General features: G+C 57.3%; 5 protein-coding genes across 5 annotated transcripts; 3 read left to right on the top strand and 2 right to left on the bottom strand.

The window, feature by feature from the left end:
- Positions 1–3345: 3345 nt before the first annotated feature.
- On the top strand, positions 3346–5874 carry B0I36DRAFT_97951 (uncharacterized protein). Its single transcript, XM_046163686.1, has 7 exons — positions 3346–3868; positions 3970–4408; positions 4474–4524; positions 4584–4715; positions 4793–4891; positions 4967–5062; positions 5487–5874. The coding sequence occupies exons 1-7, from the start codon at positions 3842–3844 to the stop codon at positions 5648–5650; spliced, it is 1008 nt and encodes a 335-aa protein (XP_046016028.1). The 5' UTR covers positions 3346–3841; the 3' UTR covers positions 5651–5874.
- Positions 5875–8792: 2918 nt separating this feature from the next.
- On the top strand, positions 8793–10289 carry B0I36DRAFT_319395 (uncharacterized protein). The gene has a single exon (XM_046153407.1). It carries the CDS (start codon positions 8898–8900, stop codon positions 10185–10187), a length of 1290 nt encoding a protein of 429 aa, XP_046016027.1. The 5' UTR covers positions 8793–8897; the 3' UTR covers positions 10188–10289.
- Positions 10290–10358: 69 nt separating this feature from the next.
- B0I36DRAFT_361244 (uncharacterized protein) lies at positions 10359–11869 on the bottom strand (the record flags this gene model as incomplete). Its single annotated transcript, XM_046158454.1, has 2 exons — positions 10359–11549; positions 11708–11869. 2 exons carry the CDS (start codon positions 11867–11869, stop codon positions 10359–10361), a joined length of 1353 nt encoding a protein of 450 aa, XP_046016026.1.
- A 744-nt stretch (positions 11870–12613) lies between these two features.
- Positions 12614–14675, bottom strand: B0I36DRAFT_238870 (major facilitator superfamily domain-containing protein; the record flags this gene model as incomplete). The annotated part of the gene is made up of 2 exons (XM_046149649.1): positions 12614–14338; positions 14391–14675. The coding sequence occupies 2 exons, from the start codon at positions 14673–14675 to the stop codon at positions 12614–12616; spliced, it is 2010 nt and encodes a 669-aa protein (XP_046016025.1).
- A 1048-nt stretch (positions 14676–15723) lies between these two features.
- On the top strand, positions 15724–17125 carry B0I36DRAFT_347641 (uncharacterized protein; the record flags this gene model as incomplete). Its single annotated transcript, XM_046156589.1, has 3 exons — positions 15724–15809; positions 16177–16300; positions 16376–17125. 3 exons carry the CDS (start codon positions 15724–15726, stop codon positions 17123–17125), a joined length of 960 nt encoding a protein of 319 aa, XP_046016024.1.
- Positions 17126–17678: the final 553 nt, after the last annotated feature.

Raw genomic sequence — 17678 nt, 5'->3', positions numbered from 1 at the left:
AAGGAGCTAGTGACGCGCAGCTGCTGCACGGAACACGTTGGGTTCGAAAAAAGAAGGTGATGGGATCTGCAGCCGGTGATCCAACGAATCGGTTAGAGATGGAAAGCTGAGTGAGGAGCGTGTGTAACTGCAGATGCCCGAGGTAAAAAGGTATTTCACAAAAGAACTTCAGGGGTCATGCTCGCGCTATGTGGCCAGGGGCAAAGATCAGCAACGGCTAACTAATCACTGACTGATGATCCGGCAGTTGGCCGGCCGAGACAATGTTCAAAGCGTCGGCTCATGCGCACAACAGGGCACCAGCTATAACAGGGGGCCGGCCACGAGGCAGGCCTGCGGTCTTCGACGCAGCACCCAATCCGTGCAGCCATCAGGGTCCAGGGACCGCTGCAGAGTCGTTCAGCCTGCCGAGCCTGCCTGCCTGCCCTGAATAATGGAGAGGCGAGAGCGGCCAGCCGTCGGAAGAGCGCCCGCCCGCTAGAGCTGCATTTGGCATCGGCGCGGTTGCTGAACACGTCCAGCGACAGCGACTATTAACGGTGGTGCGCTCGCGCATGGGCACACGGCGCCATACCACTCTGCGAGTCCGCTTTTCAAATTAGTGTTGCGACGCGATTCGCCGTGAGCACAAGCCTGAGCCTTAGCCCCGAGCTACTCTCGGAACGACAATGACATTTCCAGGGTCCTTGGAACTTCTGCCCGAAGACCGTCGCAAGTCGCTGACCCGGATCCAATCGCAACCCGTTTAGCAGAGTGCCGTCGGGCCCGTCGCGTCGGCTATTCGCGTCAACAGAAGCGCCACAGCCGTCCCCAGTGCGAGAATCGTTGGCCCACGATGGCCTATACAACGCCCAGAGATTACACCATTCCGACGACGATGCCTGTCTGTCTGGGGTTATAACCAGGCTCACGTTGTGTCAAGAAGGGGCGGGGACGCGTCGTCGTCGTGTTCGGGAGCGGGAACGATCTGACAGGGTGCGGTGCCCATCACGCTGGCCGAGACTGGGGCGGGTGCAACGGACGCACGCAGTAATGTACCCAGCAGGGCCAAGGGCCCAGGTTAGCACCCCTGAAGGCAATGGGAGAAATTTCTTGGTCGCCACTTTTGGGACGAACCAGGATATCATCAAGTTGCCAGTTGGGGTAACTAAGACATACCTGCACAGACAGGGATGGAACGGTCGTGCCTGACTGATTGCTGCCGGGGTGTTGGGCTGCTCGATCAGGAAGCCGTGCCCGATCTCGCTTCCGCGATTCTCAGGGATGTTACGAAATATCCATCACGGGTTGGACCGACAGAGAGACTGTGCCTCTAGGCATTCGGGCAGCGAGCTGGAGACTCTAGGTGGCACCGACAGATCCATGCTCCCATCGCCTCTTTATAGCGTGATGGGCTGCATTGCATTTGCCATCCAGCTACGGCTTGGCTCACCGCAGCAATGGCCATGCTGCTCGGCGGAAGCTGACGTGATATGGACTCAGCCCAGGAGCTGCCGCACAACACAGACTCTCAGCCCCGATCAAGGGCCCCTTCGTCTGTAGGGCATGCGAAGCATCCCTCAGACACCCGACTCTCTTTAGCTGCCCAGACAGCTTGCTTTTTCGAGGCCAACCACAAACTGAGCCACAAGCGGACGCTGGCTACAGAGTCGAGACGGAGCTGCTGGCGTACATAGTGGCGTCGCTGTGGGACGGATGCCTCGGGCGCTACGCAGTACATACAGTATGTAGAGCTCGGCCTTGGCAAGCGTGGCAGCACGACAGCCCGGTTTTCCACGCAGGGGCCGGCTCAAACTCTATTACGTTGCACATGAGTCGTGCAAGTGTGGGTAGAACCAGGATTCCCAAGTCAATCTCAGCCACACATTGGCTCTCACTGCCTGTTCCCACCCAGCTAGGCGGCGCCGGTGTCTCGCCGATCCTTGCTGCGGAGCACCTTTCCAGAAGAGCGCTAGACTTGCGCAGGAGGGTCCCATAGCCGGGTGGACGAATGAGCCTGGAATGTGGCCATGACTCTCCACAAAGTTCCATCAACAGTGCAAGGTCGAAAAAGCAAGAAAGAATCCCAGGCCTGTCAGGTGCCCATGTCTGCCAAAACCCAGGCAAACAGCATGCAGGATGAGTGGTCAGATCGAGCGGGAAAGATGAGAGCACGACCCAGGCAAATTGCTGGCACAAGGTTGCCGGCAGCCGGAGGGAGTCCAGACTCTCGGGTCGCACATGGCAACCCTGCCTGCCTACGGAGTATACCACGCGATTTCTGCAAGTGGATGCGTGCATGATGCTACCTTTGCTGCAGGCGACAACCCTGGACCCGTGGCTGTGCTAGTCTCACGAGAACACCACAGGTTCTTCTTCTCTCTGCACTACAAAGCAAGCACGTACCCATGACCCTGCTTAGGTTGGGACGCCGGTTCTGACTATCGCATCAAACTGCGGCCAGCAGTGCCTCACACGGGCCCCTTGGGACTCAACAGGATTGCAATCAGGCCATCATGGGAAGGAGGACCAAGGTGATCCCTTTCCTCTCTGCTTAGGTCATCCCGGCCCCCGGGCCCAGGTTGATGAACATTGCCGACAGGGTCCATTTCCGAGGCGCAACGGACAAATCCCGGCGCCAACTCGTATTGAGAGATCTTTCGTATGTACGTGATAGTGCCCGCTCCTATCTGGGGCCCTTTTGCAGATCATCGGCCCATCTTGCCAAGCATAAGATGATCGGGACTGATTCTGGCACCATCCACTCTCACATGTAAGTCCCTTGCGGGACAGAGAACACGGCAGATATCGCCCAATCAACTCGAGTACCACGTGGGAGCATGGCAGAAGGGCCAATATGCGGCTGGTTGACAGATGATGTACTCCACAGGCTCTTGAATTGGTCTATTGACAATACGTGTACGCGGCAGATTCTGCTTCAACGCTTCTTCAGTGATTGTGCTCAGCTTCTTTCTCGCCGTGGACCACACTAGACTATGCACATAAGAGACACAGGAGGTAGGGTGGAAGGTCTCGCCTTGCCCTCCCTCGCCGATATGTGGCGGGGCCGAACCGCGCCATGTCCAAACTAGAAGGGTCCGTCCCGCGGATCCGGCCTTCGCTTCCCCGTCTGTGCCTCCGGCGCCAATTCTTAGTGTCATCATTCGGGTTCCCGGGCGTCCTCGTACGTAACTGGCCGCTTGCCCCTGGGTGTCTCTGTTACCTACTCCAATGTTGGAGAGCCAGACTGCTCCGTGGCATTCGTTGTCCCTGCCGAGCCCGCCCCTGGCCCGTTCCCGCGATCCATTGCCTCTGTTTAGATGTGGCGCCGTGCGCAAGCGAAGCTCATCACCCACTTCTTCTCGTCTTGTCCCCGTCGGACTCCAGCTTTTTCCCGACCCGGTAACAGATCTCTTGTTATACAGACATTGACCTGTTGCCCTTTGCGTCTCGTCATCAGCTCAGATCGCCGACGATCGACCCCTAGCGCGTGCCTCCCTCTTTGAGCTGCTCCACTGGTGCCGTGGAACAAACCGAAACGCAAGCGAGGCGAGGGGATTCAAGATTCGAGCAAGGGAGCTGATCTGTACTGCGTTTTACTTTATTTATGGTGTGCCCGCACCTCCACCCGAGACAATCGGCTTCCCCATTGATCGACAGCGTCTGGCGTTCTTTTGTCTTGCCCGTGCGCGTCTACAACAGTCTTATCCTCCACTACAGGCGCACACACAACTGAGCTTCCCGGTCGCCTATCGGCAAAAAGTAGTGTGGAACGACAAGGACGACAAGGACGACAAGGACGACAGCGTATTATCCGGCTTCGCTCGACACTGCGACTGTCGACGGCCGAACCATACGCATCATGGCGGCTGAGGGACTCGGACAAGTGGTAAGCACGCAGCTGGCACCAGCAGGTCCACCTTGGGGCTGCTGCTTGTTCTTCTCGTGAAAGCTTCAAGTCGGCTCACACATGATACGCTTCTGTCGCAGGTGTCATGGTACATCTGTACCGTCGTAGCCGTGGGGTTTCTGATTGCCCGTCTCATCGTGCGGTGGCAGCGCCTGGCGGCACTCTACCTCGAGGATGGCCTGCTATGCCTGGCAGCATGCTGCCTCATTGGCGACCTCATCATCCAGCACTACATGTGGACGCTGGGCCTCGCGGAGCCCCAGGCCAGTGTCAGCTTCGAGAACTTTGTCAGCATGATGAAGATGATTATACCCGGCTCGACGCTCTACGTCACCTCGCTGTGGCTCATTAAGCTCGCCCTCGTCATCTTCTACAAGAAGATTGCCGCGCCTGGCACAAAGATGCAGCTGGCGTACAATATCACGCTGGGATTTCTGGTCTGCTCGTGGCTGGTCATCTTCTTCGACATCATGTTCCAGTGCTATCCCCACGACAAGCGGTGGTCCATAGATCCGTCATGTGAGTCTTCTCTCGGTCGCTCGTGGTGGCCGAATGCGAGAGCGCCTTACTGACAGATGACACAGATCAATGTGATCCCAAGCAGAGCGAGATCAACTACTGGTTGACGGTAATCCGTAAGTATCGTCCCTTGCATCGAGATTATGTGGGAGTCTGTATGGTTAACACGCCCCAGTCAATATCTTCTCTGATATTGTCATCATCTGCTTGCCCGTTACCATGGTCATGAAGCTGCAGATGAAGATGAAGCAGAAGATTGGAGTCGCCGGCATCTTTGCGCTCGGTATCTTCGTCGTCATTGCAAGCAGTATGTCAAGACACTTGCTCCCGTGTCATGTGCTTGGGTCTCCGTGCCAATCTGCTGACCACTTCCCTCGTCGATAGTCATCCGTGCCTACTACTCCCACAATGGTGCTCAGATGATCACCTGCACCGTCTCGATGATTGAGGCCGCCGTGGCCATCGTGGCAGCTTGCTTACCTCGTAAGTCCAACTCTCCGCACCCGACATCAATACTCGATGTACCCGGCTAACCTTGTTACCCCCCCTTCCACACAGCTCTCCGCTCCGTTATCCTCGGCCACACAACGACACAGTCAAGCTCCTACGCCAAGCGCTACGAGCTGTCCTACGTGAACCGCAAGTCCACACGGAGTCGTGTGACGACAGCCGCGCTCGGCGGCCCACAGGGCAGCGCCATCGGCAACGGGAGCCACATCTCGCACACAACGCGCTCCACGCACCACAAGTCGTCGCCCAGCAACGACTCCGAGGACGAGCTCGTGCTCAAGCAGCAGTACCAGGGCGGCGGGAGCAACAGCCACCTCCACCACCACCATCACGACCAGCCCATGACTGGGACCGTGCGCAGCGCCGCGGCGTCGAGCCTTAGCGAGGAGGAGGAGCTCGCCGTGGGCCCCAACATGTTCAGCCACCCGAGCCAGCGGCATCATCGCGCCGTCGTCGAGGCCGGCAACAACAACGGCGGCGGTGGTGGTATCAGCCCCAAGCATCACGCGAACGGCCGGGTCTCGCCGGACGGACAGGCTCTGTCGCCCCTCGCCTCGTCGCCGCCGAGCGCCGGCGTCATCATGGTCAACACGACGATTGAGATGGATAAGAGCGAGGCGTATACGTATACCAGCGGCGAGGGACGGAGATGAGCGGCGCGATGAGGTTACAATGTTGCTGCCGAAAACTCGTTTTTTTTCTGTTTTGCCACACGAGACCACTCCTAGATGATAGCATACTTGCCTTGCGATTTGGCATTACTTCAAGTATACCCCCATGTTTTTTTTTTAGATTACAACACCTGCCATTGCAAGATACAATCCATGAATATAGATCTCTGAGCCTCCTTCTGCTCCATGTCGAGCTTCCCCCGCGTGAATATTGCCCCTGTGCCTATCACATCAGGTCACCCCTTAGCCGCTAATGCTTGACTCGCCGGAAAATCGTCATTCGGAGCCCGGCAAACACACGAGTCAGTCAGTCCACCGGGGAAGCACAAAGCCAAGGGATCATCCGCAGACGACCCTAGCCACGGCTCGGCACCGACACACAAGCGTCTTCTTTTTGCTGTGAGCTAGCTCCATCTGCCAGGATCCGAGCTTGGGAGCACACCACTCCTCACGCTGGGTCGGAGCATCGAAACACCAGCATTACGAGCAGCCGCGTTAGGCGACCGCGCTATAGGTGGTAAACATGGTACGAGCAAAGCTGAAGCTGAATGGAAACCCTCGCTAAGCTAAGCGGAATCCTCGCTAAGCCAGGATGAGCCCGGTAATCATGGAACAATAATGTCCGTGCGCTTTTTGTGCCCGGAACTCTCCTGCCTGGCATGGCCCGTGACGTTTCGTTATAGGTCGACCGCTCGTCAAGCGAAGCAAAACCACACACATCAGTAATTAAGTAGCAAAAGACACTGTTCGGGCTTTGGATTCATGTGCGGGCTCCTCCCGAGCGGCGGGCGGCCGCGCACGCACCCTCCCCTGGATGATTGATGGATCCGCACCGGCCGGAGCGCGCCATCAGAACTAGCTCGCTCAGCTGTGACGAGGCTATTTGTGTTAGCCTCAACGTCCCCCCTTGCTAGCTCCGCTGATGATCGCCCCTCCGCTTCTCGTGTGCCCGCCCGAAAATAAAGTCAGGGGTCTCAAACGGTGTGAAGTGAGGTCAGCGTGGCGCAGCAAGGTGGCCGCTTTTCATTATTGCAATATAAAGCAGGTGGCTGCCCAAGTTTAGGGGGGAGGGGGGAGGGGGGATGGTGTCGTTTGTCAAGAAAATGGTCCCCGGAGATCCATGAGGATTCTTTGGATTAATGCAGCCACAACGCCACGCGCCCCAGCGGAACTCCGGAGACAGAAATGACCGATGGACTTGTGGCGCGCTTGACTGTCCTTCCGGCGTAGGGCTAGACAGGCGCCACGCTCGTTTCAGTGGTCATCCTCCGGAGTTTGACGGTGAAATTCCGCGGAAAAGTTCCCCTGCCTAGGGATCTTTGCCGGGTGGGAACTGTGGCTTGCGCCTCTGGGGACATGTAAAACGGCCGTTCAGGTGAGCTTGCAGCCTGAGCACAATGCAGTTTTCCGGATATGACGGGTTGCCTTGGTTTTTTGCGTTCGCGAGGAAACGGGGTAAGCTAATTCCGGTCGAGGTTGCTGCACTGCCCACTTTCATGAAGTATTTGCACTTGAAAGATAGGTTGGCACGTGACTGTGTATTACATTTCCGAGTCACTGTTGAGACGTGCCGTGTTGTCGACCGCAGAACTGACCCAACGAGGGGTCACCGCCCAGCCTGGCAGATCGAGCCGTCCATAAGCGACGCCCGAGGACCGGTACACCTCCATTCCTGAGACTGGCGGATGCCGAGGACTTTGGCCTCTTTGGTGATCATTTTTCCGAACTACAAGGCCGACGAACAGCTTGGGGAATAGTCGAGTAATGCAGTCGTGATGGCGGTGGCTATAGTATATAGTCGTGGGAAATGCTCAAGTATCTTGGCAAAGCCCATAAGGCTCCAATACAAAGGCGTCTCACGCGATCCTGGCGCTTATCGAAATACCTAGATAATCCCTATTCAGGCGGAAGTGGCAAGTAACTGTGATGATCGCAAGTACTTTGAAAATACTGCCATTTCGCGTAACGAACAAAGTATCCCCAAGCGTAACCGATTGAATTGGCTCAAGTCCCTGCATTTCCTCCACTATTTTCGTACTGGAGCCTTATAGGCATCGCGAAGATAAGCATTGATTCTGGTCTTGTGAGCTGCATTGTGCTGCTCGGGATGCCAGCAATATTCTTGAGTATATATACATTTGTGTCCATGTGTATATGAATGCTGTGCTGGGGTTATTTTCTTCCGGACGGCTCCAAATTACTATACCGCATTAAGATGTGCGCATCATATGTCAGAATAACCTCGAAAAGACCATGCACGAGCTTCAAACGCCACCGACTGCATGTACCTGGTCATTCGCCTTGGGATCTCCAGAAACATGGCCATACACTACGATCGATTAGGAACAATAAGACGCAAACCTCGCAAATTATCGTGTAGTGGGATGTGAGCATCTATACACCACTCCAGCTTGTAGGCTCGCTCATATTTTCACCATGTCTTCTGGGGAAGGCAGTGCTTTGGTGTCATTTGAGGATTGCGGAAGCACCATCGTCCGACGATGACTACCAATTAAGGAAGCCAATGGCTGACTACACTCGAAACAGGGATGCCATGCTTGGCCCAAAAATTGAAAGCGGATGAGTCTTAGCTACGTGACCAGAAACCGATTGGCTGCATTGGGATTGAGAGAGTATAGAAATTTAGTGAATAACCTGGTGAATGGGCAAAGTCAAAGCCTAACAAGCTCGGTGGAGGCTGCCATGGAATTATCTGCGTTCATCTTGGGAAGGTGATGTCTTAGCTGCCAATTATGAGCCAAAGGCTCATGGTGAATGATCCAGTGTACGTGTCTCCTCGTATGGTGGTGGTATATGGGGAACACATCGAGTAGCATGCCCGGCGAAACACTGTGTTGCAAATTGAGCTCAACCGCTTTTCAATACCGAGGTACTGTTGAGATGGATGCGAGCGGCGTGGCAATGTGCCGGGGAGCGGGCATGACCACGGGCCGGCAGGGGTGGTGCCTTGTGGCCCTGCCGTTTGGGGGATGATGTCATCAGCATGCATGGAAACAGGGTCAATCACAAAAACCTGCGTGTGTCTTGGTGTTGTGGCAGCATGCTCGCCTTCCGTTTGCATGGGCCGCCCAACGGCGGCCCCAGGCAGGAAGTGGGGCTGTCAAACTCGACCCCCACTATGCTACACTGCCACATGTCAAGGCAGGCAGGGGCCATGCACACACGCACACACACACTTATCCATACCAGTCACGACCACACATATCAAGCATGATATTGAACCGTGCTCCCCAACGTCACCGCCAAAGGCAGTCGTCACTGCAACGCGGAATCTGACTGTCCACGCCATGGCCGAGGCCGCTCTTCACGAGTCGGGCGAGCCACGCCCCATGCAGGGCATCAAGCGCCAGCACAGCTTCGCCCACGACGACCCCAGTTCACCAGACAAGCGGCAGAGACTCGACGCGCCGACCGCAGAGCCAGTGCAGAGCGACGTGCCCCCTCGTCATCAGGGAGTTGCGACGTGGCTCGAGGGCGTCGGCGACTGCCACCCCGTCCCCGACCGTGACGGGTGCTCCAGCGCCAGCCCTATCACACCGCATCCGCGAGAGCCGGTCCAGTACAGCAACTTGAGCAGGCATGGCACGCCCTCTTCGTGGTTCCCGACGCCACGAGCCACTGGTTCTCTCCCTCCTGAAACTCCAGGGCAGCAGTCCGAGCCAGGATCTCCTCAGGACTTCGCCAACCACCCGCAGTATCGTGAGGTCAACCTCAGAGCACACAACATCCACCTCAAAGGGCCGTGCGATTCGCTTCCCCAGGACGTTGCAAGCCTCATCCACCAGCTCAAGCATGGCATGCAAAGCACCGCTCTCGATCCGACCATGAGTGAGATAGAATCCGACCAGATCCTCCAGAGTCTCAGCCTTGGCATAGCCAGGAAACCCATGGTGGCGAAAATATTTACACAGCGCATCCTGCCGAGGCGGCATCCCTTTGACGTCTACTCACGCAGCTTCGGGGCATCCATACCACGCTTACCCGGCCTCTCGACGGCGTCGTCGCCCTGGAGCCCAGAACACCAGTATCCCCTCAGCACAGCCGCGCCGGACATACTTTACGGCTACGAGCTGCACAATTCCTTTTCCGAAACCCAGCGCCGGTATCTCTCAGATATAGGTGCCGGGGACGGCGTGCGGTTTCCGTTCCTGCTTGTCGAGTGCACGGGCGACGACACAGGCACCATGTACACTGCCACAAACCGCTGCCTAGGCGGTGCGGCGACCTGCCTGCAAGCTGCCGAGGATATAAACCTCGAGCTTTCACAATACGCGGGGTCCTATACAGGAGAGGTAGCGCCGGTAGATGACAAGGTATTCAGCATCGCCACGAACGGGACGGAAGCGCGGCTCTACATATCGTGGAAGCGCCTCTCGGCAGAGGACGAGGCATGCTACACGGCGATAGTCAAGTGTTTCTTGCTGCAGGATCCGCAGCATTATCTCGACTTGCGCCGGATGATGCGTGGTATCATCGACTGGGGCAAGGGCCGCCGCCTGGAGCGGATCAGAGGCGCTTTGAGCGTCTTAGCCCGACTAACGGAGAGCGACAGTCACAGCATGACTGATGGACTCTGAAACGCTTCTTTGCATATTCCACTGAGCCAGAGTGTTTTGTACTTTATACGGGTTTATAGAACCTCGATATTTCCAGGGTTTTCACTAGGACTCGACGGCGTGTTGTATTAGATACCCTTGTCTTTATTTCAGAATAACTACCATTTAGATGTAGACTTCCAAGACACGCGGCTACGAGCTCACCACTGTCCCAAATACTCTCATCTCACCTGCTTTTGCCCTGAATCCACCTGCGGTCCCCTCATCGCCAGCTCGCTCCCAGAACACGGCGGCCAGTTCATACACTTGCTCAAGATAGCCCCAGAGCTCACCCTGCCCATGGTCGCGAAGCTGCGCAGCGAGCTTGCCGGCCTGCTTTGCCAGCCTCTTGCTCATAAACGTCGTCGTCGTCTCCTGCGCGGCTGCCGCTTCAAGCTCTGACAGATCTCTACCCAGCCTCCTCCTCGTCGCATCTTCTTCCTTCTTCTTCTTCTTCTTCCCCGAAGCCGCACTCCCTGCATCATCATCATCCTCGCGGCAGACGTCACACCCACACTCGAACCCGTACTGCCTCAGTCTCTCCCTCCGGGACTCTGTGTCCTGGAGGAGCGGCGCGTACGACACCAGCACCTCCTCGCCCGCCTGGATGTCCCGCGACGCCCAGATCACCCTGACCTGGGCCTGCGGGTCCCAGACGTTGGCCGCGTTGGGCGCGCACGAGTGGTTGATGCGCGCGACGAGCGGGAACATGGCGGAGCGTCCGTCGGGCAGCATGTACGCGTTGGTGCGGAATATGCGCATGTGCCGCTGGAGCTTATCCGAACCGCCGCGTCTCTGCTTTCGCTCATTCTCCTCCTCCTCTTCCTCCTCTTCCTCCTCCCCGTCCTGAAGATGCTCCCAGCACTCCTCGAACACCGCCCGGTCCTCCTCCCCGAGCTGCTCGACAGCCGCACCGATCCCTTCGAGCATCTCCCCCATGTCGTAGCCCCGGCCGGGGTGGAACGCGGGCGGGACGACGGCGAAGAGGGGCGGCTCGAGCATGAGCTGCGTCCCGCGCGGGATGAGAGTCCTCGCGAAGACGCCCAGCCCCCCGCCCTTGTCCGGGGAGGGCAGGATCTGGTAGAATTTCGAGATGGAGCCGGCGCTGGTCCTGCCGGGCTCCTTTGGTGGTGGTTGTGCGCGCTGCTTGGTGGAATTGTTGTTGCTGTTATTGCTGTTGCTGTCGGCGTCCTCGCCGTCCTCGTCGTCATCGCTTGCTGCTGCTGGTGTGGTGCCTGTGATCGCACCTCTTGCCGTGCTGGGCAAGGATCCCAAGCTTTCCGATCCCTCCTTCTCCCAGCATGCCCCCCATGGCTGCGTTGCGTCAGCGAAGAATATAGTGTCCTGCAAGTCAAGTTGTCTCATTAGCAACTGGTCCGGTAAATGAAAGCATAGACATCTGCTAGCAAGACGACGGATCCATCTGGTTATTGTTGAGGAAGAGAGCCTCCCACCCAGAACAGAGAATAGGAAAAGCAATGGAGTAAAACACAGACACATACCTGCAACCCGAGCACGGGGCAGACCGCCCTGGATCCTTCCTCCTCCTTTGTGTCATGCTCCCAATCTTTAAGGGCTACCTGGCCCGGTGTCGTCAAAGTCGCGCCCGCACCTTGCCTTAGCAGCACTGACGTGGCTATGGCCGATAATATCCAAGATGCCATCCTACCACCCCCAACTCCTCCTCCTCCTCCTCGCCGGCATGGCCGTGCCACACGCGTGCGGCGTGGCATGATGGCAGCTTCAAACAAGCTCAAAGTACTACCGCATCGGCGGCCTGGTTCGCCTTGACCTGACCGATTCTCGTATAATGCCCTGGTCGTCAGGGTATACATCGGGGGGTTTGCCGATTTGGGTGCTTGTGGTTTGCACTGGCACTAAACGCAATGAGAACTGTTGATTTTCTGCTGCGGGACGTGTTAAGGGGGAATGCCACATCCCGAGCTCAGGGGAGAAAAAAAAGAGTTAGGCGTGAACGTATGAAGATTATAAGTATGCGCGCGTCGTACACCCCTGTCCGGCGTTGGGGGCTGAAACACTTTCTCGTATTATAGCGGAGGGAAACCCCTGAGATTCGAAACCGTGGAACAACCCCCGATCGGGATATGCTGGGGCTTGTTAGTGGGCGAACCAACAGCTGGACGCTGAATTTCACATAATTGCTCGTAAGAGACCGGATTAACATCCCGTTGCAATTGATGCATTCTGAATTCCTTAATAACACGCTCTATTTCCTCCCGGGTGATGCAATAAACACTAATGAGAAACAACAAACGCCGTACAGTATGCATGGACAGCGAGCCGGTACAAAGTCGTCAAGCCACATCTGCAAAACATGTATTCACACGTCATGACCGCCTGCTTGCGATCTCAACCTCAAAGACCCCTTCAACTGGAACTGAGAGCCACTAGAAGCCACCAAACATGGCGCTGTCCCGAGCTCCCCACATGACGCTCTCCCTGTTCCTGGCGCGACCCCAGGTACTCTGGCGCTGGAGCGTCGGCACCCAATCCTCGCCACTGTCCCAGACACTGTAACGGTTGGTGTTGGCAGACGGGGCAGTATTGGATGACTGATCGCTGTTGCCGACCCACAGGCTGCCACGCAGGCCCGTCTCGCCCCAGACGCTGAGACGGGGGTCGGGGATGCGGAGGGCAGCGATCGAGGGCTCCTGCGCAAAGTTGTTGCCCGGGAAGTAAGGGTCGTCGATGGTGGGCGGGCGTGAGGGGATTGCGGCAATGTCGGGCACGCCAGGGACGTCGTCGCCAGAGGCTGCAGCCTGCATGGCAATTCCCATGGCTCTGGCCTCGGCCATGGCCTTCTCGCGCTGCTTCTCCATGATCTTCTTCATGCGGGCCTGGCGGCGGATCATCTTCTTCTCGCGCCAGACCATGCCGTTCTTGACCACGAGCCAGAGCATTGGGGCGCACACAACGTAGAGCAAGCCGAGAATGGTGAAAGACCAGCCAGGACCGAGGGCGATGAGCATGGGGGAGATGGCAGCCGAGGCGGCAGCGCCGAACATGCAGCGGGTGAAGTTGCTTACAGCTGCTGCTGCTCCAGCAATGCCAGGGTTGATGTCGACGAGGAGAATGTTGATCGAGTTGGTAAAGCCGACCATGGCAACGCCAATGAAGAAGAGGATGATGGCGGGTACGTAGACGGGAGCCCAGTACTCAAAAGCCCACCCCCAGCCGATGATGCACACAACAAACAGAGCAACCAGAGGATAGGCGACCTCGAGACGGACCTTCTCAATCGGGAAGTCCTTGAGATCTTGCTGAGTGTCCGCGTGCACCTCCATGCCACGCAGGGCCGCATGGCGCTCAAAGTTCTTGTTCTGCACACGACCCATGACGAAAGCGGCAACCAGTGAGCCGACACCCATGGGTGTATACATGGCGCCGGTCATCAGCTCGTCGAAGCCGTACAGCTTGGCAAGCATGGTTGGCATAGCAGTAGCCATGGCGTAGAACCCAGCAAAGATCAAGCTGCTGTAAAGAAGAAGGAGGAACATCTCTGGCTCGAGCAAAAGCAGGAAGGCGCGCGTCGGGTTGATACCTTTGATCTTGATGGGGGTCTTCTCAGCCTTGGGCTTCTGCTCCATGCCGTTCATCTCAAAGTTATCAGCCTTGGCAGCCTTGCGCAGGGCAAGCTTCTCCTTGATGACAGGCCACCAAGGGCGGTAAAAGTTGCGAGGGACCACCGAGCCATCGTCGACAATGTTGCGACACGTCTCGGGCATGTACATGCCAAGGACGATGGCCACGACACCAGCGAGTATTGTCAGGAACCAGAAGTTCCATCTCCAGCCCAAGAATTCTGCGAAAAGACCACCAATGACGGGGCCGATACAGGGAGCCAGGATGATGGGCAACGCAGTCCAGCCAACATACTGGCCTCTCTCAGCAGACGTGACCATGTCTGAGACGACGGACTGGCAGAGAGCAATGGTCGTACTGGCGCCTGCAGACTGGATGATACGAGTGACCATCAAGACTGGATAGTTCGGCGCCAAGGCACATCCAACATTACCGGCGAGGTAGACGACGAAGCAGACGATGTAGGCAGGACGGCGACCAGTTTGATCAGAGAACGGGGCGACAAACATGGGTGTGATGCCTTGGAAGATCTGGATGTTGTCAGGATACCATCAATCAAGGACTATTCTACGGCAGACTTACCATGTAGACGGTGACTGTCAGGTTGATGTCGGCGACACTGACTCCGAACTCGGAGGCAATGGTTGGAAGAGAGGGAAAGTAGATTTGACCGGTCAAGGGCGAGAAGAAGGCGCCGGCCGCGGCAAGCAGAACGATGCCTCGCTTCTGCCAAACAGTGAAGACTGAGTACTTTTTGCGTTCGGCGATGCGAAGGGGTTCTTCGGTGCCGGGGAGCGCGTTGGTATCGCCCGGCTTGGCGACGTCGCCCCAGCCATCGTCGCTGTCCACCGATGGCGTATGGTTCATTTTGTGCAAGTCGGTTGAAGCAGCAAGCGTCTCAGACGAGAGAGCGGAAACAGGCCTGTCCGCCATGGTGAAGAATGGGGACGAGTTTTATGGGTAGTGCCTGTGGTGTGTAGTAGAAGGTTGATGGAAGGCCATAGTCGATGCCGAGCATGCTCATGTATTATACCGACTTGGCATTTCTTGATGGCTGAGGACAGGAGAATTCAACACAGTCTAATATCGCCGGCAGAGACATGCAGCGACGTAATCGGGCATGCTGGGGCCCGACTGCCGCCATCCAGGACTTGCAGAGAAGATATCCACCAATGGAGAGTCAGGGTTGACGTTCGCAGACGCCGATGAATGGCCATGTGGTTGTGGGGAAGGTTGGCATGCCACATGGCTCAGGCACAGACAGCAGGAAGCACACCGCAACCACAAGGCAGCGTAGTCGGCAGAGCGTGCGGGCGAACCGGCGAGACGGCCGGGGCGTGAATGTCCGACCGAGTGGGTGTCTGTGAGCGGAGCCTGCGCCACGGAGCACAAAGAGCGATCACTCCCCGGCTGAGTCGGACAGGTGCAGGCGATGCCCAGTAACCATGGTTGCAGGACGAGACCAGAGCTTACAGAGATCGAGAAGCCTCAGCTTTGAGATATGCAAGGGCTGGTGAGGTGCAAGGCTGCACTGGCCTGTCTAGACGCCATCGCAGCCGAATGCTGTAGTAGCCACGATACGGCCAGCACTTCCTATGTCGCCGTTGGGTCGCCGCAGCACGATTCATCTGCCAGTGCTTAATGGGTTGTCTGGCAGTGCTCAATTGCAGGAGATTCGAAGGCCGCGCGAAATGTTCGACTTGGGCCCGCTGCGTAGGTCGGAACAGTAATCAGCCTCAGCCGTACATGCCCCGGCGTCTAGACGGGGATCGCTCCAGGCTGCCGATCACCAGAAACCTGTGCCAAGTCAGCTGTAGACTATTTGAAGACGCGGCTGGCTGTGCCGGCTACGGCCGACCATACTCTGGCCTGGCAGATTGACAGCGTGGAAGAGGCTTGACTGGTGAGCGCGCCAATGCCCCGTGAGTCCCGCTGGCTGGCGCTGCCTGCCGGAGCTGTAGCGAGGTCTGCTCATGTGGACTTTGGCGAGCAGGCATCAAGGTTCGTCAACGCCGTCAAGAAAGGACAAGGTGTCCTGGAGAGCTGTCACGCAGGAGAGCAGTCTCGTCACATGCGGTGGCTGTACACGTGCTTGGGCATGAATTAATGGCATCCGGCAGGCAGCGCTGGGAATGGGAAGTCGCGACGCTGTGACGGTGCTGGTCCCTGTTTAAGTGAATCGCAGCCTTACCCGGCAGCTAACCCAAAGTCGAGTAAGCAAGTGGCGCCCAGCACGCCCCGCCTACGGGCCACATCACCCACAGAGAGCTGTCCAAGTGTGCAACGCCCACCCTGTGATCGGCGATAGCTTCAGCCATTTCTTGCATTTGGGGACTCCTCCCCACTACATATTTTCAGCGCCTTGCAGACCTCCTCACACGGCCCTTCAGGATTACTACGCAAGCCCGTCGAGCCGGCGCAACTCTCCCATCCCATCGGCCTGTCACCACAGTAGCAACGCTCGGCGCCTGTGCCATCCTCTTGCCATCATGGTACGCCTGCCGCTGCTGTGCTGTAGTACCCCTGAATCGCAGGCCATTCCTTGCTAACCGGGACCTCTATGCCAGAACACACAATTCAACTCTGCGCTAAAGCAGTCGACGTCAATCAAGCGTGACCTCTCGAATCTGGCCTCCTCCACCGACGGCCCAACACCAGCCGCGCTCGGCTCCATATCCGCCTCTCTCACAGCCTTCTCCCGCACCCTAGACGAATACACAGCCCTCGCCAAGCAGGAGCTCAACGCCGCGAAACAAGACAAGGCGCAGGAGCGCATCAAAAACTTCCGTGCAGAGCTTGCCGAGTTCCGCTCCGAATTCGACGCCCTCAAGACCCAGCACGCAGACGCCCAGCACTCCCAGAACCGCTCAGAACTGCTCGGCCGCCGGCCCTTTACCACCTCCACACCCGAGAACCCATACGCGCACGCGCACACAAACCCAGCATCGACACCAGGCTCGGTACCGACAAACAGATATGGCAGCGGCGGCGCAGTAGGCGGGCAGCTACAGATGGGCAGCGATGACTACACGCGGGAGGCGCACGCGCTGCGGGAGCAGAACTTCTTTGCGAGCACAAACTCGGCGCTGGACGACTACATTGCGCGCGGGCAGGCGGTGCTAGGCGACCTGGGCACGCAGCGTGAGATGCTTAAGAACACCCAGAAGAAGCTGTACAGCGTGGCCAACACGCTCGGCGTGAGCGGCGACACGATCCGCATGATCGAGCGCAGGGCGAAGCAGGACAAGTGGATCTTCTGGGGCGGCGTCGTGGTCTTCTTCCTCTTTGTCTGGCTATGCCTGCATTTCTTGAGGTGATGGGTGCTCTGCAGGGCGGGGCGCGAAGGGCTTGGGTTCTGAGGCTGGCAGTCATGTTTCCCGAGGCATCTCTAATTATTTTGGCAGCGTGGAGTCTGGGATCATCTTTGAATAGCATTGGTTCGAGTTAGCCTGTCGTTGTCAAGGCAGCGCGACGCCCCCTTGCAGCCCACGTGTCAAACCTTGAGCATATCCCCCGATGCTATTCTTGTGCATGCTTGATATCGGCAGCTGGAGAGATGCGGAGTGTACGGAGTGTACGGAGATCTTTCAGCACCCTAGTACCTGTACGCCATGTTGCGTGGACGCACACAGTCAGCATTTTCGGCCGATCATCCGCCACGCCTGGCCTCTCCCCCGCCACCAAACGTCAACCCAATCTAGGTTTGGCTCAGTCGATAATGGCCCTGGGAAATAGCTTCTCGGACCTATTTGCGTCATTCGCATATGAAGTACAGCTCCATCTCGGCCGGACACAATCAGCCACAACACGTGGTAACGTTACGACTCGGCGTCGTTGATGATCCCTGCATATTGAACGTGAATTACATTT

This window comes from Microdochium trichocladiopsis (assembly GCF_020744255.1).
Source record: "Microdochium trichocladiopsis strain MPI-CAGE-CH-0230 chromosome Unknown B0I36scaffold_3, whole genome shotgun sequence".
Lineage (NCBI taxonomy): Eukaryota > Fungi > Ascomycota > Sordariomycetes > Xylariales > Microdochiaceae > Microdochium > Microdochium trichocladiopsis.
Note: the sequence above shows the minus strand (reverse complement) of the source record. Positions and strands in the feature narration are given on the sequence as shown.